The following is a 27,425-nucleotide window of genomic DNA, read 5'->3' as shown; positions in this document are numbered from 1 at the left end:
GACAAGACAGCAATGAGAGAATCCTGGAACATGAGGGTGAGACTAAAGCAGACCCATGCACCACCTAGACTGAGACAGACTGAGAGAGGGTAAGAGTAGCATTACACTGACCATACTGCCCCTTCCCCAGGCCAGCAAGACACCACACTGAGCCTACAGTTCCTCCACTGGGGAAAGAGAGCTCAGGGTGGACATGCAGATCCCCCAGCATTGTGAGTCACCTCCTGGGAGTCCACACTTTGATTCTGCCTCACAGGGATCGGGGGAAAATCTGTGGGGCTTGCCCACTGGGATTCTCATTTTGATGGAGAAAGCAGGAGGGACTTGCAACAACCAGTGCTTGGAGCTTGGTAGTCAAAGTTCCTACCTGCACTGCCCAAGTAGTTGTCTCAACCAGTGGCTTTGCTGATTTCAGAGCCAAGAAAGTGGTGCAGTATTACCAGGGAACTTGACAGGGTTCAGGTCTGCCTGCTTTGGGACCTCAAACAAAGAGTCTTGCCACCTCTGTGGCCTGGTCTGTTCCCTTACCAGGCAAAAGAGCTGAGAAATAGGCCTGACGACACACAGCTGGGTGTAGTTCCCACACAACAGTCGCTATAATTAACTAGGGCTACAAATTTAGTAACCCAATTCAGCTCTATTCTGAAACTTATTACAGCAGGGCCTAGTTGCTGGGAGAGGTCATCAAGAAGACGTGACCACTGGTCTGACCTGCAAGCTGATCTTGGAAATTTGAGGCTCCCACCTCCTCCAGACTTTACTTGGAATCTGTGCTCTGTTTGCTATCTCTGTGCTAGAAGCTATAACAATCTTGAGATAGAAATGTGGTGATTAGACTATTTGAACTAGGTATATGACTAAACCCAGATAAAGCCCCCTGTATATGTCACTGAACCTAATTAGGGCCTCTAAAATTCTGGTGGGCTGGTGCAGAAAACTACTTATCTTGTGGCTTCCCAAGTCAAGCCTGTAAATTCTCTTGTTAATTAAACCTGCCACCTACCAACTAGAATGGACTACCTTTTCCTTCAGTCTCTCTCTGCTTTCCACATACAGGGGCCAGTTTCAGATTATATTCAGGAAGCTCTGCAGGAGGATGCAACCCAACACTAGCATATAGTAGGAACCCAATAAATGTCGAATAAATTAATGAGTGATGCTGAAAAGTGTCGAAGATTAACGTGGTTTGGGGAAACATCTATCATGTGCTTGCTTACTTACTCCATGTCCTTTGCACTTTGCTGAACACCGAAGAAACTGGCTCTGAAAAGAGCCTATGTCTACACATAAACGATTTACACAAATCTAATGAAAAAAAATTTCCAAGTCAGAGAAGTTCAGCTATTTTAACATTTTAATCAGTAATTTTATAACATACGATCATAACCATTCAATGCAATAAATATCCATTTAAGTACTGCTTTTGCTGTATCCCACAAATTTTTATATATTGTATTTTCATTTTCATATAATTCAAATTATTTTTCAATTTCTCCTTTCAGAATGTATTGTTTAATCTCCAAGTATTTTGACTTTTCAGGTAAGTCTGATATAAACTACAGACTTTGGGTGATAGTGATGTGTCAATGTAGGCTCATCAACTATAACAAATGTACCAACAATGTTTTATCATATAGGACTTACAGTACCATTAAAGGTTACCTGGTACAATTTGTTTTCATACAATATCACTGAGAACTGTCCATGTTATGGAAAAGATTATCTTCTTACTAAATTACCAACTGAATAATATCATGTTGACTTCTCTTTTCCTTTTAGAAATATAATTTTATTTATTAAAAATAATTTCACATATAATTTTTTAGCTCTACTATGCACAGGGAATTTATGATAATATCTTAAATCTTTTTTTAATTTTTTTTTAATTGTTGACACTATTACAGATGTCCCCACTTCCCCACCCTTTGCCTATCTCCACCCAGCCTCCTCACCCCTCTTCCCTCTGGCCATCACGACACTGTTGTCTGTGCATATGGGTTATGCATATATATTCTTTGGCTAAACCCTTCACCTTCTCTCATTCATTCCTCCTTTTCCCCCTCCCCTCTGACAGCTGTCAGTCTGTCCCTTGTATCTATGCTTTTGTTCATAGCAGCATTATTTACAATAGCCAAGATCTGGAAATAGCCCAAGTACCCATCAGCAGATGACTGGATAAAAAAGCTGTGGTACATTTACACAATGAAATACTATGCAGCCATAAAAAAGAAAGAACTCTTACCTTTCGCAACAACATGGATATACCAGGAGTTTATTATGCTAAGTGAAATAAACCAGTCAAAGACAAACAAAAACCATATGTTCTCACTTATATGTGGAATATAATGAGCAAAATAAACTGACAAACAAAATAAAAACAGAGGCAAGGAGACTTTATTAATTGTTTTGGCTCCATGGCCTAAATATATCTACTGAGTTCCCAGACATACCCTCCTTCAAGGAGGCATTCATGGCTCCTAGGCAGGAAGAGGAAGCCTGGCAAGGATATGGTCAGGAATAAAATAGACTTTGAAATAAATTTATTCTCTCTGTTTTCTCTAGATTTGTGTCAGCCTCTGAAATAATGAATTATAATAACAATAAATAATAATATCCAACCTATATTTAACTCTTACTATGTGCTAGACATTGAGCTAACCACTTCATACTGTTATCTAATTTAATATTCTCAATAACCCCAGAGTAAATGCTATTATATACACCCACTTTATATATAGTTGTGGTATCTCAGACTTGTTAGGTATCTAGCAAAATGTCAAAACATAAGAGGTGATAACTTGATTCTATGAAGCCTGATCTAACTTGTGATCTTATCTGCTGGGCAACAAAGAGACCCATATTACCCAGTGGGATTTCTTCTTTTTTTCCAAGAAAAGTGAATTTCCATGCTAGAGAGTACTTAACTACAGTATAGTACCAAGACCTCACCTCTCCCCACTCCAGTCCCCAAATACTTGGTGGTTTCCTTGCTTACAACACTGAAATTCTGAAAAAAACCAAACTGATCCATTTCCCTCTTAATATTTCATCTGGCCCAGCCGGGCGTGGCTCAGCGGTTGAGTGTAGACCTTGGATCCAGGCAATTAGGGTTCGATTCCCGGTCAGGGCACATGCCCGGGTTGTGGGCTCGATCAATGACTCTCTCATCATTGATGTTTCTCTCTCTCCCTCTCTTTTTCTCTCTCTGAAATCAATAAAGATATATTTTAAATATATATATATTTCATCTGGAGTCCAACTGAAGCTTATTCATTTCCTTTATCTAAATATTTAAGGTTACATAGCACTACACATGAATTTAAATTTGACACTGAAATGAAAATATGTATTAATTAAATAAATTTCATTTAATTTAAAAAATAAACTTTAAATCACTTACCCTCCTAGTATCACAGTGAGAGCCACTAGGGACCACCATTGGATCTGTAGTTGGGTCATAAATACTGTAGTCTAAAGCTATACATATAATGTTTTGTACATAAGCATAAATCACAGAAACATTAGCTCTACGGAAAGGAGTTAGAGTAGGGTAGGTACAAATTAATCTTCCACATATAAGATTCCTGCAAACATAATAAAATTGCATGATTATTATACATTAGGCACTTATTGGAAATGCTTCAGATTTGCTTTCTATGACAAAAATTAAAATAAATGGTAGATAATTTATGGCAACGTGTCTAGGGAAAATGTAATACTTTAACACTCACATTTAAAGTAAAAAGTAAAAAAGTATAAAGCCATTGATACAAGATTATCTTTCAAAGCTACGAATGGTCTTTTATTCACTGTGCAGGTTTACATACTTATTGTCAAATAATCAATTAACACAAGCATTTTATATGATATAATGATGAACAAATTATGACCAATACTCTCAAGATCCTTACAGTCTAATACCAAATGTGATGTTTTGTTGAGTCATACACTTGAAACCTGTATGGTTTTATGAACCAATGTCACCCCAATAAATTCAATTTAAAAAAAGAATGATTGTTTTTTAAAAGTTCTACAAATAAAATAAATTCTTCCATTCTAATTTAGCAGTCAGGGAAAACGTCAAAGAGAACATCCAATCTGAGTCAAAGTTTACAAGTTAGGAGGGACTTAGCATAGTAAGGCATTTCTAAACAAAAGTAACAGCATAAGCAAATCAAGGAAGCATAAAACTGTGGTATATATACCTGTCTACAAATCCCATGAGTACAAGGGCCATGGATGATTTGCTAACTAGTATCTAGCCCAGCGTCCAGCACATAGTAGGTTCTTATTAAATGTTTGTTAAATAAATTGATAACCAATATATCAAAGAGCTGGCTCTTCAGATGCAGGCAAAAATGAACTTCATTTTATTTATTTTTAAAATTTTATTTTTATTATTGAAAGTATTACAGATGTCCCCCTTTTTTTCCCATGGACCCTCTCTACCCTGCACCCACACCCCACCAGGCCTTCACCGCACTTTTGTCTATGTCCATGGGTTATGTATATATGCATATACATAATCTCACTCATATTTGGAATCTAATGAACAAAATAACCTGGTCAACAAAATAGATCCAGAGACATAGAAGCATGGAAAAGACTGACAAATCAAAGAGGGAAGGGGAGCTTGGGGGTGGGAAGAGATTAACCAAAAATGAACTTCATTTTAAAGACACTGGGCAGTCTTCAGCTTGGGCAAGCAATCAAATGAATAGGGACAGTATTTTTATAAAGAAAAATGAGCAGGTTCAGAAAGGAAAGGTGCAACATACATTAGTTTCAATCATGTATTGGACTCAGGGGCCTAATGATCATCTACATATGTTTAAAAATTAGATGTAAATTTAAGCCTCTAGCACATGAAAGATGTCAGGGCTAGAGATTTTAATTGAGATTCACTCCCATACACATGTAATACTTGGAACCGCTGGAATAAATGACACATATGAAGAAAAACTAGTCCTGGCCAGTGTGGCTCAGTTGGCTGGAGCATCATCCTGTACACCAAAAGGCTGCAGGTTTGATTCCCAATCAGGGCACATTCCCAGACTGCAGGTTCAATCCCCAGTTGGGACACGTATGGGAGGCATCTGATCAATGTTTCTCTCTCACATCGATGTTTCTCTTCTCTCCCTTCCTCTCCCTCTCAAAAATCAATTTTAAAAGGAAAACTAAACAGAATTTTACAGAACATAAAAGCATATTTAATATTTACATAGCATACCTCCATTGACAGTATTTATGGCCGCCTCTAGCCTTACCGCAGTTCCCAAACCTATCAACTTGAGATTGGATTTCTTGATAGCAGACAAATGGAGCATTTTTTGAACCTGTCAAAGTTTAAAATATATTTGGATTAAGACTCTCTTTATTTTTCATCTTCTTCATTTCTTCATATATTATGTCCCCTTTTCCTTTTTCTCTATTATCTAATTCAAAAATCTTCCTAACGAAGTTGTTGAAAAAGAGAAAAATTAAAGTGAAGGGACAATGCTCACGGTTATTTCTCCTTTCCATTTTGTGTTATTGTCATCACAAAAGATAAGAGGGAAAGAAGAGTTATAGAACTGTAACCACAAGAGGGCTCTGTGAAAGTAAGCAACAGAAAGCTAACACAAGAGAATTATACTTGTTCTCTGAGATTCTGAGTAGGAATTCACACAAAGCCAGGTCTACAACTTAATCTCGCTGAAGAACCTCATTGTATCCTCAAGGAGTCTAAAATAAAAGGACCAAAATTGCCAACCTTTATATTTAACTATTTTTTTCCTTCACTACTATACTAATTTTTTATCGCTTTACAAAAGACTCCTGAAATCTTGGCAGCTTACAGCCCCATTTATAATGTCACAGTTTCTAGAAGTCAGGAGTCCAGCAAGGCACAAGTGATTTCTCTACTCAGGGTCTCACTAGGCTGAAACAAAGTTATTGGCTGAGGCTGGAGTCCTCCTGTGAGCTCACTAACTGTTGGTAGAATTCAGGGATTTTTTGCAGTCATAGCTCCAATTTCTTACTATCTGCCAAGGGGTGATCTTGGCTCCTAGGAATTCCCCCTCAGGTCCTAGTCACATGGCCCTTTCAAATCATGGCAGCTTATTTCTTCCAAGCCAGCATGAGAATCTTTCTGACACCACCCATCTTTTAAGGGCTCACATAATTAGGTCAGGCCCACTCAGAATGATCTCAATTAATTCAAAGTTAACTGACTGTGGACCTTAATTACATCTTCAAAATTCCTTCATCTTCACTATATAATATACTCACAGGAATGATATCCCATCATATATTCACTGGTTCTGCCCCAACTCAAAGTGCACTACCCAACGCACGTACGTTAGGAGAGTCTCAGGGGTCATCTTAGAATTCTACAGAGCAGTTACCTTCTCTAAAACGAACTTTGCTAAGCCTAGCTGCTTCACATATAAAAGCAGATTGTATCTACCTCAATAGATTGTTATGAGAGTTAAGATGATGTTTATTTAGTCACTGGTAGTTCTCAGCTAATCCTTCCCTATATTTTTACAATCAAGAAGGTTTCTCCTGTTTACCTGCCCCTTCCATGATTTGGATTTTTCCCCAATATTAAGTTTTTTATCTTCTCCTAATTTGCTATCTTTCCACCATTTTTAAACATTGGTTCATCAAAAGTAATCCATAAAGACAGGCAATGTTGTTTTTGAATATTCACAATGTTTAATCAGTTCAGTTGTGAATCTGAGATACCAGATTAGGAATGCCAATGTATAAATTGTTAAACATCATGATAATCCAAGGAAATTCAGAAATTGGATAATTCAGTCCAGTTTGGAGAAAAAATATAAAAGAATATGTTAGTCACAGAGAAGTCAGACGGATTCTACTGAAAGTCATGTTCTTCATCCAGTCCAATTTTCATTAGTCCATCTATTGCACCTAAAAGTACCAATGAGCCATAGTATTAACTTCACCCTTAAATACCTCTCGTTACTGTTAGGGACTTCTTCTCAGATCAGTCTGGGTTTTCCAGGGTGAGATGAAAACACTAAGAGGGTAACACTTTGCAAATGTGAAGTCACATGTCAAATATTCCCTTAAATCCACCATACTGACCAAGTCGACAAAGTAAGAGAATTTGCCCTTTGATATTCCAAATAATATATTTGTATTCCCTGTATCCTATTATAAAAGGCTATGAGGTACAATAAAATAGGGACCATAACCTAACATCTGACTCACCTCATCTCATGACTACCAGGCACTTACAATTTAACATATCCTAAAACCAAATTCTGTTATAACCCTAGACTTCCTTATTTCAGTTTATGGGACCATTTAGTCAACCAGATATTCAGGCTAAAACTTAGGGATCACCCTTGATTTACTTCTTCCCCTCATTACCTGCCTCCACTGTCTAATCCAAGTCTTACCGACACTGCCTCCTAAATACAGCCTTGGCATGACCACTTCTCACTTTTTTCATGGCCACCACTCTCGCCAGCACTATCATCAATTCTCTTCTAACACACTACCACAGACTTCTAATCAACTTCCTGCTTCTACCGATGTCCACTCCCCATAGTGCATCCTCCATACCATGAATCAGAGTGATCTTTTTAAACAATAAAAATCACGTATCAGCCTCTTATTGAAATATCTCTAATGGCTTCCCCTTACACAAAAAATAAAATCCAACCTTTTTACCACAGTCTTTACTCAGCCTGGTTCACTACACTTCAGCCACAATGTCCTTCATTTTATCCTTAAGCTCATCAAATTCAATCCCAACTCAGTACCATAACATCTGCTGCTTTTCTCTGTCTCAAATGCTCTTTCACAAGATCATCTCTTGACTAGCCCCTTCTGAATATTCAAGTTTCCACTCAAATTTCACTTCCACACACAAACTGTCCCTGAACACCCAATCTAAAGCAGCCTACTTTTATCATCACTCTTTGTCCTACCATCATGTGTTACTGTTGCTGTTGTTACTTTGTTTTTGTTTTTTTGTAACACTGCTAATGGAAATGATTTTGTTTATTTACTTACCAATCTTTACTATTTATTGTCTAAACCCTATAATACCACTAATGGAAATGACTACATTTTTTTTTATTTACTAATTTTTTACTGTTTATTGCCTGAACCCTTAAGTGGAATATAACCTCCATAAGAATAGGAACCATATTTTTTGTCCTGTTCATCACAGGGTTTCCAGTGCTAGAAGAGTGCCTTACCCAACTGAGGTGCTAAATATATATTCATGGAACAAATTTTAAAAAATCAACATCTTGGGTAACCATATCTCATGATCTGTCTTCCTTATGAAGTTTAATATCCAAAATCAGGTCCTCCAACATAAATTATACTTATTCTACTTGAGGCAATAGAGAATTTTGAATATTAACATTTGAAATGAACTCCTTAGTGATCTCATCCAAATCATGATTCCAATGTCACCTCACTAATATCATTAAATACTCTTTACTGAAAGAGGCAATCTTTTTCAAAGAATTCACAGATAGAACCAATCTAAATTTTCCACAGATGGATTAAGTAAATAGCACTCTTTTCCTCATGGTTCCTAAAACAGTCTTAAGAGATTAAGTAAGCATAAACTCACTTATAGAATCTGAAGCTCCTTGAGCTATATAATTCTTTTCCATCTCCAATAAACTATAGATAACTACTGTAACACTAGATTAAATGATAGAGAAATAACCATTTTCTGGTAATCTCAGAAAGCCCATTAAAATTATGGAATAGCTCGGCCAATGAGGCTCAGTAGTTAAGCATCGACCCATGAACCAGGAGATCACCGTTCGATACCTGGTCAGGGCCCATGTCTGGGTAGTGGGCTCAATCCCCAGTAGGGGGTGTGCAGGAGGCAGTTAATCAATGACTCTCATCAATGATTTTTCTATCTCTCTCTCCCTCTCCCCTTCTCTCTGAAATAAAAAAAACCATATTTTTTAAAATTATGAGAATGAAGAGACAGATTAAATGAAATACCACTTATTACACTGGCCTTGAAGAAATATGGGTAGACAGATTAAAGATGATGGTGGACTGAATGGAAGCTACACTGACACTCTACCAGGACCAAACTGGAATTACAACTAAAATATACAAAAACCATCCTGAATAATCAACTGCAACTAAAGATGAGCTAGAGAGCACCCTCATAATCAAGGACCTAAAGTGGAGACGACATAGAGACTGGTAGGAAGTGTGGAGGCAGGAGAGGTCTGGCTAGGCTTCCACAGGCAGCAACTGAAGGTCCAGAGGGCTATCTCAGCTGGGGGGGTTTCCACTGAGGACCCTGGGGCCTAAATCCCAGGCTGGACTTCCCAGCCAAGAGCACCAGAACTAAGAAAGGTGCCCATATAACATCTGGCTGTGAAAAGCAGCCAGGTTTCTGTCTGCCAGGAAGAGACAGCTGGAAATGCAGGCCCACCCTTAAAGAGTAAAAGCACAAAGTTTCTCATGTAGCCACTTACCTTAGGCTCCAGCAGAGGGAGGGCAGAGTGGATGGGAGCTGTGTGAGGAGAATCTAGGGACGTGGGCTCTAAAGACAGAAATCAGAGGGCACCCCTCTGGATTCCTGTGCAGAGTCATTCCCCCATACTGCAGAGGACATCAGGAAGACATCTGCCTTCCAAGCAGCTTTTGCCTGAGGCGGGGGAGCAATTTCCCATCACTGCTGGAAAACTTCTTGCCCTATCCCTTGGAGTTTCTACACCTGAGGCTCATTAAGAGAATGAGATTAATCAGACCTGTACTCTACATGACACTGAAAACTACATGACACTGAAAAAAGAAACAGAGGAAGATTTAAACAAGTGGAAGAATATACCATGCTCATGGATTGGAAGAATTAATATCATTAAAATGTCCATACCACCCAAAGCAATTTATAAATTCAATGCAATTCCTACTAAAATATCAACAGCAAATTTCACAGACCTAGAACAAACATTTTGAAAATTTATATGGAACCAAAAAAGACCCTGAATAGCTGCAGCCATCTTGAGAAAAAAGAACAGAGTGGGAGGGATCACATTACTGGATTTCAAACAGTATTACAAAGCCATTGTAATCAAAACGGCCTGGTATTGGTACAACAAACAGGCATACATGTTCGATGGAAAAGAACAGAGACGCCAGAAATAGACCCATGCCATTATGGTCAGTTAATATTTGACAAAGGAGGCAAGAGTATCCAATGGAGTAAAGACTGTCTCTTCAGTAAGTGGTGCTGGGAAAATTGGACAGATACATGCAGAAAAATGAAACTAGACCACCAACTTTCACCATACACAAAAACAAACTCAAAATGGATAAAAGACTTAAATGTAAGTCACGAAACCATAAACATCCTGGAAGAAAACATCAGCAGTAAAGTCACAGACATCCAAGCAGTGGAATTTTCACGATACATCTCCTAGGGCAAGAGAAACAAAAGAAACAATAAACATATGGGACTACATCAGACTAAAAAGCTTCTGCATAGCAAAAGAAAACAGCCTCGCCTAGCCGGGCGTGGCTCAGCGGTTGAGCATCGACCTAGGATCCAAGAGATCGGGGTTCGATTCCCGGTCATGGCACATGCCTGGGTTGTGGGCTGCAGCGGATCAATGACTCTGTCATCATTGATGTTTCTATCTCTCTCCCTCTCCTTTCCTCTCTCTGAAATCAATAAAAAAATATATTAAAAAAAGAAAACAGCCTCAAAATACAAAGGAACCCCACAATCTGGGAAAACATATTTGCCAAGCATATATCTGATACGGGGATAATTTCCAAAGTGTACAAAGAACTCATATTACTCAGCAAGATGAAGACAAACAACCCAATTAAGAAATGGGGAAAGGACCTGAATAGACACTTCTCCAAAGAGGACATACAGATGGCTAAGAGACACATGAGAAAATGCTCAATGTCGCTAATCATCAGAGAGATGCAAATTAAAACCACAATGAGGTATCACTTCATACCTGTAAGAATGGCTACCATCAACAAATCAACAAATGATATGTGCTGGCGAGGGAGTGAAGAAAGGGGAGCACTAATACACTGCTGGTGGGAATGCAGACTGGTACAACCACTATGGGAAACAGTATGGAGGTTCCTCAAAAAATTAAAAATGAAGCTGACTTTTGACCCAGCGATTCCACCCCTAGGAATGTATCCTAAGAATCCTGAAACATTCATCAGAAAGAATATATGTACGCCGATGTTCATAGCAGCACAGTTTACAATACCTAAGATCTGGAAAGAGCCCAAGTGCCCATCAGTAGATGAGTGGATAAAAAAGCTGTGGGACATTTACGCCATGGAATACTATGCAGCTGTAAGAAAGAAGAATCTTGTACCCTTTGGGACAGTATGGATGGACCTGGAGAAAATTATGCTAAGTGAAATAAGCCAGGAAGAGAAAGACAAACATCACATGATCTCACTTATACGTGGAATCTAAAGAACTTAATCAACTGATGAACAGAATAGATTCAATGACATGGAAGTATAGATGAGACTGGTGAATGTCAGAGGGATGGAGAAGGGCAGCTGGGTGGAGGGGGAGAGAGTAACAAAAAGAATTTATATGCATATATGCACAACCCATTGCTTCGATTTCCTCAGTTGTTATTAGCCTATTCAGGTTTTCTGATTCTTCATGATTCAGTTTTACATGATCTCACTCATATGTGGAATCTATTAAACAAAATAGACTGAAGAACAAAATAGATCCAGAGACATAGAAGCATGGAACAGACTGATGAATCTCAGTGGGAAGGCAGGGGTGGAGGAGTAGGTGGAGAGAGACTAATCAAAGAACTTGTATGCATATATGCATAACCCATGGACACAGACAATTGTGTGAGGAAGGCCGGGGGGGGGAGCGGATATAGGATGGAGGGGAATCAATGGGGGAAATAAGGGGGATATCTGTAATACTTTCAACAATAAAGATAAATTTTTTTTTTTTCTAAAATATCTTTATTGATTTCAGAGAGGAAAGGAGAGGGAGAGAGAGAGATAGAAACATCAATGATGAGAGAGTCATTGATCGAGCCCACAACCCGGGCATGTGCCCTGACCGGGAATTGAACCCCGATCGCCTGGATCCCAGGTCGACGCCCAACCACTGAGCCACGCCCGGCCGGGCTAAAGATAAATTTTTAAGAAAAGGAATATGGGTAAAGTTTATATCTTTCTGTGTTGTTTTCATTTATGTGTACACTGCAGCTTCATTTTTCTACCTCATTGAGGCCCATCTTTTTCCACATAGCCAAAAAAAATAGCTGCCAAAAACTCTAGAGCTCTTAGAGGGAAAATTCTCTCTTAAACTGTCCAAAATTCCAAGAAAAGACTTATAACCTCCCTAACTAGCTTAGTATGAGTTGGATGCTCACCTCAAGAACTACCAATTGTAAAAAGGTTAGAGAGTACTGCAACTGGATTGGGTTTGGTTAGGTACTCAGTACAGTCAAACCAATATAGAGTTATAAGACGATGCTGTACTAATAGAATATTGCCCACAATAACCATGTAGATATTGGGCAGTTCCTAGAAAGTGGTAATAAGAAAACCCTACCTGAGACCTCTACAAATAAATCTAGAAGTTTACTGTAAAATCTTGCCTCTTATCACCAATAAAACAGTTTATGATGCTCTGACCCATACCGATCTCGGCCTTCTCTATATAAACTTCGGTACTCCAGGCTAACATGATTATCACATAGGGTGTCCTGGTACCATAACCTCAACTTTGGCTACTATTGAGTTAAAGAGAGAGAAAAGATAGCACCTCTACTGGCAATTGTGCCTCAATATCCAGTCTTCCTTTTTTCCACTTACTAATAGAACTTTCTTATTATTAGAAGGACACACAGACACCAAGCTAAAAAAAAAAAAAACAAAACCAAAAAACGTTTCTCAGGATCCCTTGCAACTAGATATGGTTTTATGACAAAGCCAGTGGAATATGAGCAGAAATTCTACGCAAAACATCATGTTAATAGCATTAAGTAAAAGCTGGTTACAATTTCATGTCCTACTTCCATTCCATGGGCTGGCATAAAGATTTTTGTGCTGGGAAACTGCTTTCTATCATAAACACAAGGGACGGCCAAGTAACAATAAAAATTACAGGTTCTTGAAAAATGTCATAAAGCAAGGCTGCTGAACCATCTTTGACAACTTGCCTACATCTGGAATATTTTATGAGAGAGAGAAAACTTTTGAACCACTTTATTTTTAGGTATCTGTGTAATAACAATTTATTCCCTAATTAATAAGCAGGATTGTCACTGCGGTAAACTAAAACGCTTTAGAAATGGGTGTCCTGTACAAAATACATAATGCCAGATGCTACAGTTCACTGTAATAGGGAGATCAGATTGATATATACAAACTCCAAACTGAAACAGAGTATTCAGAGGACCAGTGGGAGCTCAGGTACCCATCTCCATCTACATATCTACATTTTAGGCATTTGGGAAGTTTGGGAAACTGAGTTCAACGGGATCTTCTGTTAACATAGGCAATCTTACAGACACTTTAGAAGCAATCTATTACCGTTCATGAGTTCACACACACTAAGCTCCTTGAACAACCACTTTGAATACTTGTAGTATCTACCAAATAATTCCTGAAACTTCTTCTTGATCTTGGTCTCACTTTTATGAGGTTCTACCATAGCACCATTTTCTTTTTAGTTCTAAGACACTTCATTTTTACCTCAAATACACTAGTACTATCTTGAGATAGCCACAGTTCCTATACCCCTTGTATCTATCACACCAACCAATGCACTACCCTCAAAGAAGGTATCTAGGGGTGAAAGACATCCTCAATACTGGAATGGTAAATGTGCGACAGATTTTGAGCCTAGGAGTCTGGAGTCAAATATTGACTAAAGTGACTCTCTGAATACTAACATTCAGAAAATAATTTATGATATGGAATTCTGACACCTTGATCTCTCTTGGTAAGATTATTCTGTATATTTTGTCAAGAAATGGGTGAGCAAACTCTACTAAGCTAAGAAAATACATTTACCTCTCTTCCATTTAAAATATCTGTTGAGGAGAAATGAGATCAACAGATGGCAGAATAGGAGATGCCAGCGTTCATTCTCCATCCCCATACACAAAAACTACAGAGCTATCCACAAATGAAAATAGCCCTGGGAGGGCTCAAGAGCACAATTAAAAACCTACAGCAACACAGTGGAGAAAAAACAACAGTGGCAAAAGGAGAATAACTGGACAGAAAGGATCACTGGGGAGCTCAAGGGAGTGGAGACACTGAGAGACAGCTAGGCACAAAGGATGAGTACTGCCAGTATGAGCCATGCAGCAGATGCCACCACAGCTCCCAGTGGCCTCCTCTGCAGAGGACACTGGCAGACTTTGCCACTGAGGACCTCAACAATCCCTGAGACAGCTGTGGGCTCCCCATAGCTTTTATAGTCAAGGACCCCACCATGCTCCACAGATGACACTAGCAGGTTTTGCCACTGAGTTAACCAATAGTCATCACCACTGCAACCCGCTCACCCACTATGGCTCCCCGCCCAGAAAGAGCTGCTGCTGTGCTGCCCCAGGACCAGCGCTGTCATGCCCCCAAACACTGGAGATGCCCCACACTGGAGTTACAGTGCTCCACATGCAGCCACATCTCAGGCACCAGGGCCACTGCCCGAGTGTTATCCAAACCCTAGACTCTGGATCCTCTGTTGCTTAATGAGCATACATTTTCCAGTCCCTGCCTCCATGGATGCTCCATGTGCACCCGTGCCTGTGACAAGAGAGCCACTGCCACCCTGGGCTAGCCAGCAGCCCAGACCTTGGTGTGCTTTCACTTCGTGAGTGCCCATGCACCCCTCAGCCACACTGATGCTCCACAGGTGCCTGTGCATCAGACACCAATGCTATCAGCACCTTCAGGAGGGTACCCACAAGCTCGATCAGCTGCAGAGGAATCCCCTGGCTACTGCATCCCCCCAAGGAGAGAGGTCAGGAAGCCCCCAAACCCTCTGCCACTGACGAACCCAACAGCCCTCACCCTCACCCTTTGGCCATTTGAGGACCCCTGTGATCTTGGGCAGCTCTGACCTAGCTGAAGGAGCTGCACAGAGGCTGGGCCACTGGCACTGCCCCAAAGCTGGAATCTCCACATCTCAGTGAGGTAAAAGTATTTCCCTATCAAAGCCAGTCCATAAAGTCTGGAAGAGGTGACTGTTCCATCAAATATGCAAACAATGCAATGCTTCAAGAAACACACACAAAATCAAGAAATAAGTTAAAATTTTCATCATTAAATATATATATATATTTTTTGCCAAATGCTTTTTCTGCATCTATTGACAGGACCATACCATTTTTATTGATTATTTCTTTAAATAAGCTTTCTGCTCCCTCTCCTCTTCTCATTCTGGAACTACTATAATTCACAAATTGATTCTTTTGATGGTATCCATGAATCACATAGGCTTTCTTCACTCTTTTTCTTTTTTTCTCTTTGTTCTTCTCTAACTGGATAATTTCAAATTCCTGTCTTTTAACTTGGATTTTTTTCTTCTGCTTGGTCCATTTTCCTATTGATTCTCTGTTGCATTTTCAACTTCATTCATTGTATTCTTCAGCTCCAGGATTTGTGTATGTTTTTTAAAATAATTTCTATCTTTGTTAAACTTCTCATTTTGCTCATGTATTGTTTTCTTGATTTTGTTGAACTGTCTGTGTTTTCTTGTAGCTCACTGAGCTTCCTGGAAACAGCTGTTTTGAATTCATTTTCAGTAAATCACAGATCTCCATGTCTTTAAGATTGGTTACTAGAAAATTATTGTGATCCTCTGATTGTGCCATGTTTCCCTGATTTTTCATGCGCCTTGAAGTTTTGAGTTACTGTCTTCACATTTGAAGCTGCAGGAACCTTTTTTCTTTACTGCCTTCATGAGAGAAATACCTTCCTTTAGCCCCGCCTGGGATTCTGAGGCTTTTTCACACCTTCTATGGATACAAACGTTCCAACTCCGCTTGCTCCCTTTGTGGTAGAGTTCTTAAGCTTGTATGACTTCTCTGAATCCTGCAATGCACCAGGCTGAGGGCTGGCAGACCTCCTTTTGCTTTACCATGCATGCCACTAAAGCTCTCCAATGCTTCCAAATTCACATCCCCCCCCCCCCCCCAAGGATATGTTGTAACTTCTACACTGAAAGCGTGGACTTCCACAAAGGCTCATTCATCCATTGTTGATTGCATAAGACAACACTTTCCAGACACTGCTGGACCTTAGCTGAGGGGGGCAGGAGCTAGTTAATGGGCCACTGAGGGTCCACAGCCAGGATCTACATGCTTATTGCCCAATTCACAGGTGGGTGAGACACTTTCTGGGTCCAGTGGTGTATAGTACTGAGTCACACAGCTCCCACAAAGACATTTTTATCCATGATGGATTCCAAATTGTTATTGTTGAGGGGAAATGATGACATCTTATTCAGTCATGTTCTGATACCACTCTTCTTGTCAAATGCTTAATTTAGAAATAATACCTGTTACCAAAATTCTTAGAAAATAGAAGAGAAGGGAGCATATTATACTCATTTTATGAACAGAGTATAATTCTCACATTAAAACCTGACTAAAAATTTACAAAAAAGATTGCAGCTAATATACCTCATAAACATAAACAAAAATCCCTAACAAACTATTAGGAAATCATATGCAACAATATAGGAAAAGAATAACATATAATGGGTTTTTCCTAGAAATGTAAGTTTTCATAAACCCTTTAAATCAATTAATATGATATAGCATATTAACAAACTATTACAAAAATATAACCATCTCAATAAATGTGGAAAAAACATTTGAAAAATTCATCACCCATTTTTGACATACACTAGAAATAGAAGGGAATTACTTCAACTTTATGAAGGACCTTACAAAGGACTTCAACCTTATACTCAGAAAACACCCATATCCAACATAATACAGCTAACATTACACTTATTTAACAAAGTGTAATATTGAATGCTTTCCACCTAAGATAACTAAAACATGGGATGTTTTACTAATTTCTTACTACTTTCATTCAACATTGATCTTAAAAATAACTGAATGATGTACATACTGGAAAATAGAAAATAAAACACTCATTTTTCTCAAAAGACATTGTGTGTTGTGTATTTGTGTAGAAAATCCAAGAAACTAAACAGAAAACAACACTAATAGAACTAGTAAGCTACGTATTACAGGCCATTGTCAAACTCTGTGATATGTAACTTTTTAGACTAAAAAGCATATAATCAGTTTGCTTCCATCAGTAAATTTCATATCATCTTTGTCATATATGCTCATCTTTGTCAGCATTTGTATAGAAGAGAATAACTCTGATGTTACCAGGCACATATACACCATGTGTTGTAAATTTTTTATCTTTTACTGATTGATTCATCCTGAGCAAGTGCTCTAAATTCTTATAATATTTTTGTCTTAAATTGCACACCTACATCATAGTACAGTTCCATATTTTCTGATGTCCATGTGATATCACCTCACACCTGTCAGAATGGCTATCATCAATAAATCAACAAACAACAAATATTGGTGAGGAAGTCGAGAAAAAAGAACCCTCATGCACTGTTAGGATTGCAAATTGGTTCAGCCGCTATGGAAAACAGTACAGAAGTTCCTCAAAAAAACTAAAAACAGAACTACCTTATGAGTCAGCAATTCCACTCCAAAGAAATCCAAAGAAATCCAAAACACTCATTCAAATAGATATAGAAACCCCTATGCTCACTGCAGCATTATTTACAACAGCCAACTCAAGTGCCCAACAATAGACAAGTGGATAAAGAAGATGTAGTACATATACATTACCAATGGAATATTGCTAAAAAAGAATGAAATCTTACCATCTGCAACAACATGAATGAACCTTGAGGGTATCATGCTAAGTGAAATAAGTCACACAGAGAAAGACAAATACTATAAGATTTCACTTATATGTGGAATACACAGAACAAAACAAAAATTCAAGCAAAACAGAAACAGACTCATAGATACAGAGAATGAACTGATGGTTTCCAGATGGGAAGGGAGCCAGGTGACTGGGTGGAAAAGGTGAAGGGATTAAGTACAAATTGGCAGTTACAAAATACTCACATGGATGTAAAATACAGTATAAAAAACATAATAAATAATGTTGTAACAACCACGTATGATGCCAAGTGGGTACTAGGCTTAGCATGTAAATTATATAAATGTCTAACCACTATGCTATACACCTGAAACTAATATAAATAATACTGAATGTCTGAAAATGAAAAACAAAAAAGATAGAAAAGACCCAGTCGTCTTCTAATAAATAATATTCACCCATGACTATATGAATTGATAAAAGTCTCATAAATCTCTTTAATCTCACTGCAATATTTAAATAAATATTAGTGACATTTTTAAAGTTAAAAATAATTGGAAACATGCCAAAAGAAATGCAAAAGCATGTGAAAACTTAAGTCCCACTGGTAAACAACTACAGATTTATATAAAACCATAATAATGATGTATAAATTAATTTCACTGTAATATGAAAGTTAGAATAATAAAAGTTGTTTATATTTCCATTACATGACATGAAAAGAAGCAAACTCTGACTAAAAGAACAGCAAGTATGTGGAGGGAGAGTAACAGTGTAGGTTTTTTTAATACAATCGAAGTTAAGCTATTATCTTCTTAGATAGTTACAAGATGTTTATGGAAGTCTCAAGCTAATGGCAAAGAAAAAAAACACGTATGATACACAAAGGAGAAAAAGAAAAGAATCAGATAAAATCATCACCAATAAAATCATCAAGTAACAAAAAAGAATGACAGGAAGAGACTATAAAACTGTAAAACAGACATAAAACCATAAATGATATGGAAATAGTAAGTCCTCACCTAATAATAACTTAAATTTAAACGAATCAAATTTCCTAATCAAAAGGCACAGACTAGTTAAATGGATAAAAACACAAAATAAAAAAGATCCAACTATATGCTGTCTACAAAAGGCGCCCCCTTTGGATTTAAGGACACACATAGGCTGAAATGAGGGGATGATACATCTTCAGTGGTACCCAAGGAAAAGCAGAGATGACTGTGCTTATATCAAACAAATGGACTTAAATTACAAACTACTTCTAGACACAAAGAGATTCATGAAAAAAGAAATTACCACCCAGGAATACTTTAATTAACAAACTTGTCCTACAGAAACTAAGGTGAGATAAAGATTTTCCTTAATAAACAAAAGCTAAGAGAATTGATCACCATAAAACCTGTTTTACCTTACAAGAAATGCTAAAAGGAGTTCATCAGCCTGAAATGAAAGCTAATCAGTAATACGAATATATGCAAAATGCTAGAAAAGGCAAAGCCACACTCAAAAGACTCTTAAAGACTTAGAAAGAGAACAAGAAAACCCCTGAGTAAGTAGAAGGAAGGAAATAGTAAAGATCAGCTCAGAAATATGACATAGAGACTAAAAAATTAAAAAAATACAAACAATCAATGATGCCAAGATCTGATTCTTTGAAAAGATACACAAGATTGATGAACCTTTAGTCAGACTCATCAAGAAACAAACAGAGAGGACCCAAATAAAATCAGAACTGAAAGAGGTGAAGTAACAACTCACCCAACAGAAATACAAAGGATTGTAAGAAAATACTGTGAACAACTATACACCACCAAGCTGGACAACCTGGAGGAAATGGACAAATTCCTACAGAAGTACAAGCTGCCAAAACTCAATAAGGAAGAGTCAGAAAACCTGAAAAGCTGATAACCACTGATGAAGTTGAAGCAGTAATCAAAAAACTCCGATCACACAAAGGCCCTGGCCTGGATGGCTTCACAAGGGTGGTTTGCCAAACATTCAAAGAACTAACACCTATCCTCCTCAAACTATTCCAAAACATCCAAGAGAAAGGAACACTTCCGAGCTCTTTTTATCAGGCCAGCATTATTAGCCTAACTCCAAAACCAGATAACGACACTACAAAGAGAATTACAGGCCAATACCCCTGACGAACACAGATTCTAATGTCCTCAAGAAAATATTAGCAAATTGGATTCAGCAATATATTAAGATCATGCATCATGACTCAGTGGGATTTATTCCAGGGATGCAAAGCTGGTACAACACTCGCAAATCAATAAATGTGATAGATCACATAAACAAACTGAAAGACAAAAACCACAAGATCGTATCAACAGACCAGAAAAAGCATTTGACAAAATCCAACACCCATTTTTGATAAAAACTCTCAGCAAAGTGGGAATAGAGGGATCATACCTCAACATAATAAAAGCCATATATGACAAACCTACAGCCAACATCATACTTAATGGGCAAAAACTAAAAGCATTTTCCCTAAGAACAGGAAAAAGACAGAGATGTCCACTTTCAACAGTCTTATTCAACATAGTACTGGAAGTCCTATCCACAGCAATCAGACAAGAAAAAAACATAAAAGAAATCCAAATTGGAAAGGAAGAAGTAAAACTGTCATTATTTGAAGATGACCTGATATTGTACATAGAAAAATCCTAAAACTCCACCAAGAAACTACTACTTTTAATAAATGAATTTTGCAAGATAACTGGATACAAAACTAACACCCAGAAATTGATGGCAATTTTATATACCAATAATGAACTATAAGAAAGAGAAACTGAAAAAAAATAACCCCATTTACCACTGCACTAAAAACAATTAAGATACTTAGGAATAAACTTAACCAAGGAGGTAAAAGAACTGTCCTCGGAAAACCTCAGGATGTTGCAAAAAGAAATAGAGGAAGATATAAGCAAGTGGAAAAATATACCGTGTTCATGGATTGCAAGGATTAACATCATTAAAATGTTCATACTAATCAAAGCAATCTATAAATTCAATGCAATATCTAATAAAATACCAATAGCATATTTAACAGATCTAGAACAAACACTTCAAAAATTTATATGGAACCAAAAAGACCCTGAATAGCCCTGGCAATCTTGAGAAAGAACAAAGTTGGAGGGCTCACAATACCAGATATCAAGTTATACTACAAAACCGCTGTAATCAAAACAGCCTGGTACTGGCAAAAGAACAAACATATAGACCATTGGAACAGAACAGAACCCAGAAATTGACCCAAGTCACTACATTTAATTAATATTTGACAAAGGAGGCAAAGGCATACAATGGAGTAAAGACAGTCTCTTTAATAAATGGTGTTGGGAAAATTGGCCAGGTACATGAAATAAAATGAAACTAGACCACCAACTTAACACTATACACAAAAATAAACTCCAAATGGATAAAAGACTTAAATGTAAGTTGTGAAACCATAAAAATCCTATAAGAAAACATAGGCAGTAACACCTCAGACATCTCTCATAGCAATATGTTTGCCAATACGTCTCCTAGGGCAAGAGAAACAAAGGAGAAAATAAACAAAGGGGCTACACCAAAATAACAAGCCTCTGCACAGCAAAAGAAACCATCAACAAAACGAAGAGAGCCCAATGTATGGGAGAATATATTTGCCAATGACACCTCTGATAAATGTTTAATATCCAAAATATATATGGAACTCATAAAACTTAACAAAAGGAAGAGAATCCAATTTAAAAATGGGCAAAGGACCTAAATAGACACGTCTCCAAAGCGGACATACAGAGGAACAAAAGACATATGAAAAAATGCTCAAAGTCACTAATCATCAGAGAGATGCAAATTAAAACCACAATGAAGTATCACTTCACGCCTGTCAGAATGGCTCCCATCTACAAATCAACAAACGACAAGTGCTGGCAAGGATGCGGAGAAAAGGGAACCCTGGTACACTGCTGGGGGAAATGCAGACTGGAGCAGCCACTATAGAAAGCAGTATGGAGTTTCCTCAAAAGATTAAAAATTGACCTGCCATTTGACCCAGTGATTCCATTTCTAGGAATATATCCTAAGGAACCCCAAACACCAATCGCAAAGAACTTATGCACTATGTTCATAGCAGCACAATTTACAATAGGTAAGGTCTGGAGACAGCCCAAGTGCCCATCCGTAGATGAGTGGATAAAAAAACTGTGGGACATTTACACCATGGAATACTATGAAGCTGTAAAAAAGAAGGATATCTTACCCTTTGGGAAAGCATGGATGGAACTAGAGAGTATTATGCTAAGCAAAATAAGCCAGTCAGAGAAAGAGAAGTAACACCTGATCTCACTCATATGTGGAATCTAATTAACAAAATAAAATGATAAACAAAATAGATCCAGAGACATAGAAGCAGGGACCAGACTAAGGAATCTCAGAAGAAAGGTAAGGGTTGGGGAGTGGGTGGAGAGAGGTTAATCAAAGAACTTATATGCATAAATGCATAACCCATGGACACAGACAATAGTATGGGGAGGGCCTGGCGGTGGGGCAGATGCATGGTGGAGGTGATCAATGGGGCAGAAAAAAGGGTAATACTTTCAACACTAAAGATAAATTTTGTTTTAAGAGTCAAGATAGTAAAAGTTGGCAAGGATATGGGGGAAATGGAACATGTGCACTGTTGGTGGAAATGTAATCTGGCACAGAAACTATGAATAACAGTATGGAGGTTCCTCAAAGAGTTTAAAAATATAACTAACATATGATCCTACAATCCCACTTCCAATACACTTCATATCCAAAGGCAATGAAAACATGATCTCAAGAGTTATCTGCACACCCATGTTCACTGAAGCATTATTTGTAATAGGCAAAATATTAAAACCACCTAAGTTGATTTCACAACTGTCAGAATGGCTACCTCAACAAATCAACAAACGACAAGTGCTGGCAAGGATGTGGAGAAAAGGGAACCCTACAGTTCCCTGAATGGAAGAACTGGCAAAGAAAATGTGATATATGCATACATACATGCAGTGGAATATTGTTCAGTTATGTGAAAGAAGGGAATCCTACCGTTTGCAGCGACATGAATAAAATATGTAGGCATTAGGCTAAGTGAAATAAGTCAGAAAGGGAAAGACAAAAACTCTATATCACTTATATGTAGAATCTAAAAACACCAAACTCACAGAAACAGAGAATAGAGTGGTAGTTACCCTGGGCTGGGAGATGGGAGAAAAGGAGAGATGTTCATCAAAGGTACAAACTTCCAATTATAAGATTAATAAGTTCTAAGAATTTAATGTAAAGCATAATGTCTATTATGTACTTGAAATTATATACTGGAAAGTATATTACATAGTTGAAGGTTGTTAAGAGTGTAAATTTTGAATGTTTTCACCACACTCACAAAAAAATGGTAATTATGTGACACAATGGAAGTATTAGCTAATGTTATGGTGTTAATCACTTTACAATATATGAGAATCAAATCAACACATTGTACACCTAAACTTACACAATGTTATATGTCAACTATATCTCAATAAAGGTGGGGGTGAGGGAGACTTAAACGTGAGACCTAAAACTATAAAACTCCTAGAAGAAAACATAAGAAAAAAGGTCTTGTACAGCGGTACAAGCCATAATGTTTTGAATATGATACAAAAAAAACAGACAGCTAATGCAAAAATAGATAAGTGGGGCTGCATTAAACTGAAAGACTTCTCAGCAAATGAAACAATCAATACAGTGAAAAGGAAACACAGAATAAGAGAAAATATTTGCAAATCATATATCTGATAAGGGGTTAATCTCCAAAATATAAGTTACTCATAATTCCATAGCAAAAACAAATAATGGAATTTTAAAATAGCAAAGGACCTCATGAGACATTTCTCAAAGAAAGACATTAAAGAAGTCATCAGATATATGAAAAGGTGCGCAACATCACTAATCATCATGGAAATGCAAATCAAAAGCACAACTCACACATTTTAGGATGACTATTATCAAAAAATATATAACCTTTAGCAAGAATGTGGAGAAAGGAAATTTTTGTACACTGCTGATGGAAATAAAATTAGTACAACTCTTACGGAAAACAGCATATAGACTCCTCAAAAATTAAAAATAAACTGCCTTATAATACAGCAATCTCATTTATATAAATACATATATATACTCCATGTGACCAGTATTACATTCTATGAGGCCAGTATTACATAGATATATATATGTAATGGACATGTTAACTAGCTAAATTGTGGCAATTATTTCACAATATATATGAACTTCAAAACATCAAATCACATACCATAAGTATATGCATTTTAGTTCTCAATTATACCTTAATAAAATTTTAAAAAATAAAAATATACACGTTAAACAGAATAAAGAATTTAAATTTATATATATTTATATATAACAAATATAAACATATGAAATATAAATTATATATAACTGCCCACTGTCTTGGTAATGTTAATAAAATATTGAAGACAAACTATTCAGATGTTACAAAACAGTATTACCTTTTCCAAATATTGATTCACAACGTGCATCAAGATCATGGCATTGTCCATCATAACACGTATAATTTTTGTTACATTCACGTCCATTGAGTATAGTTATATCAGGAGGACAGGCTCCTGAGCTTCCATTACAACTTTCAGAAATATCACATGCAGAATGCGCAGATGGTCTGCATTGCAAACCTGACGGTAGAAACTAGTAGAAATTAAAATATAAGAAAATAAAGCATTATATATAAGATTGCTGTGTTTATTAATGTTTATTTCAAAATTGTGTTACTTTCATTTATAGGTTGATGATCTATATATTCATTAATGTCTCTTAATATCTTCTATTAAAGTATTATGCTAATTATATTGAAAAACATGAATGTTATTAACTATAACAAGAGATAAAACACATACACAAGGAAAAGTATAACACAACTATGGTGTGATGAGAGCCAAGGTTTTTCTTGTTTTGGTACAAGGAAGGAAAAATCACTTTTAGCTTGTGATAATTATTCCTTTCAGGTGAAAATACTATAATTTAGACAATTTTCAAATAAAATATAGTTACTAAACCACTGGTTGGTAAATATGGAATATCTGTAATTGCAGTCTTTCTCCTAAATTATCCTATAGTTAATTAACACTTCCACATATAGAATGCTAAAAATTTATATAAAGAATCTTAAGAGGCCATCTATCTCAAATTTCTTAATTGATGGTTTCCAATGTGAGTAGTAAATATTCAATAAACTTTTGTGGAACTGAAAAAAAAGATAAAAGATCAGAGGTAAGGATAGAGTCACATGGTAAGATTCTAGGTAAAAATAACATAAAACTGTGTCAGTGAAGGACAGTAAAGAACACAGAACCCATGTTAGATAGTTCAATAAAGGGATTCTCATATGAAGAATTTGTTACAAATATATGGAAAGAACTAAAGGGGAAATGGGAGGGGAGTCAACATCTTTACCATATAAATTAAAATGTTATATTTAAGACAAGTGATCTTTGAATAATAAATTCATAATTTAAATTTTGTGCTAGCACAGCATTTGAAAGAGTTACTTCTAGTGAGTTTTATTATTTATACATTTATGAAAATCTGTTGTGCCTTTCAATTACATACCTACAGACACCTATCACAATCAGTAACATTTTTACTTGTAAAATGTAAATGTTGGATAAAGTGAATGAAAATAACCCCTTTTAATGCATATTTTTCTATATTGAAGGATTCTACAACAGCTCTCAATCAAGGCTTAAAAATAACAACATCAAGTTAGGGAGAATAATGGCATTAGAAAGAGGCCTCAACATCCCACTAAAATTCACAAAATTAGAAACCTGATTCCGAATTAGTATCTCTCTTTAATTTTATTTGAAAGATCATTTATTTGACTTACAGCTACAGGTCTAAGTATTCTAAAGAATCCCACACATGGAAGACTCCCAAGCTAATTTTACAAAGCTAGCATTATCCTAATTCCAAAACCAGATAAAGACACTACAAAGAAAGAAAATTACAGGCCAATATCCCTGATGAACATAGATGCTAAAATCCTCAACAAAATACTAGCAAACTGAATCCAGCAATACATTAAAAAGATCATACACAATGACCAAATGGAATTTATTCCAGGAATGCAAGGTTGGTACAATATCTGCAAAAAATAAATGTGATACACCACATAAAGAAAATGAAAGATAAAATCCAAATGATCATATGAATAGATGCAGAAAAAGCATTTGATAAAATCCAGCATCCCTTTATGATAAAAACTCTCAACAAAAGTAGGAATAGAGGGAACATAACTCAATGTAATAAAGGCCATATATGACAAACCCATAGCCAAAATCATACTTAATGGGCAAAAACTAAAAGTGTTTCTCTTAAGATCAGGAACAAGACTGGGATGTCTGCTTTCATCACTCTTATTCAACATAATACTGGAAGTCCTAACCACAGCAATCAGACAAGAAGAAAAAATAAAAGGTATACAAATTCAAAAGAAAGAAGTAAAACTGTCATTATTTGCAGATGACATGATGCTGTACAGAGAAAAGCCTAAAGACTCCATCAAAAAACATTAGAACTGATCAAGGAATTCAGTAAAGTAGCAGGATACAAAATAAATATCCAGAAATCAGTTCTATTCTTATACACCAATAATGAACTATCAGAAAGGGAAACTAAAAAAACAATCCCATTCACAATTGTTTCGAAAAGAATAAAATACCTAGCAATAAATGTAACGAAGAATGTAAAAGACCTGTACTTGGAAAATTATATGACACTGAAGAAATAAACTGAAGAAGATACAAGTAAATGGAAGCATCTTCCATGTTCATGGGTAGGAAGAATTAATATCATTAAAATGTCCATACTACCCAAAGCAATCTACAGATTCCATGCAATTCCTATCAAGATACCAATGGTGTATTCCAAAGAACTAGAACAAATATTCCAAAAATATATATGGAACCACAAAAGACCCCAAATAGCCACAGCAATCTTGAGAAAAAGAACAAAGTTAGAAGAATGACGCTACCTGATATCAAACTATATACTGCAAGGCCACAGTAATCAAAACAGCATAGTACTGGTATAAAAACAGACATATAGATCAATGGAACAGAACAGAGAGCCCAAAAATAAACCCACACCTTTAGAGTTAATATTTGACAATGAGTCAAAAACACACAATGGACTAAAGGTAGTTTATTCAATAAATGGTGTTGGGGAAATTGGACAGATACATGCAAAAAAATGAAACTAGATCACCTTCTTACACCACACACAAAAATAAACTCAAAATGGATTAAAGACTTAAATGTTGAACTCAAAACCATAAAAATCCTAGAAGGAAACAGGCAGTAAAATCTCTGACATTTCTTGTAACAATATTTTTTCTGACATATCTCCTCAGGCAAGGGAAACAAAACAAAACAACAACAAAAACATATGGGACTACATCAAACTGAAAAATT

The 27,425-nt window shown here is 36.7% G+C and overlaps 1 protein-coding gene across 1 annotated transcript in view; it reads right to left on the bottom strand.

Moving 5' to 3' along the window:
• Positions 1-27,425, bottom strand: part of ADAM32 (ADAM metallopeptidase domain 32) — a 119,834-nt gene that overhangs the window by 17,169 nt on the left and 75,240 nt on the right. The window contains exons 14-17 of the mRNA XM_087813622.1: positions 24,447-24,642; positions 5,231-5,336; positions 3,401-3,584; positions 1,222-1,305 (exon numbers count right to left, since the gene is read on the bottom strand). Of these exons, the coding sequence (XP_087669748.1) occupies positions 1,222-1,305; positions 3,401-3,584; positions 5,231-5,336; positions 24,447-24,642 (570 nt within the window). The remainder of the gene's footprint in view (positions 1-1,221; positions 1,306-3,400; positions 3,585-5,230; positions 5,337-24,446; positions 24,643-27,425) is intronic.

Source organism: Miniopterus natalensis, chromosome 2 (genome assembly GCF_054644295.1).
Source record: "Miniopterus natalensis isolate mMinNat1 chromosome 2, mMinNat1.hap1, whole genome shotgun sequence".
NCBI classification, from domain to species: domain Eukaryota; kingdom Metazoa; phylum Chordata; class Mammalia; order Chiroptera; family Miniopteridae; genus Miniopterus; species Miniopterus natalensis.
Note: the sequence above shows the minus strand (reverse complement) of the source record. Positions and strands in the feature narration are given on the sequence as shown.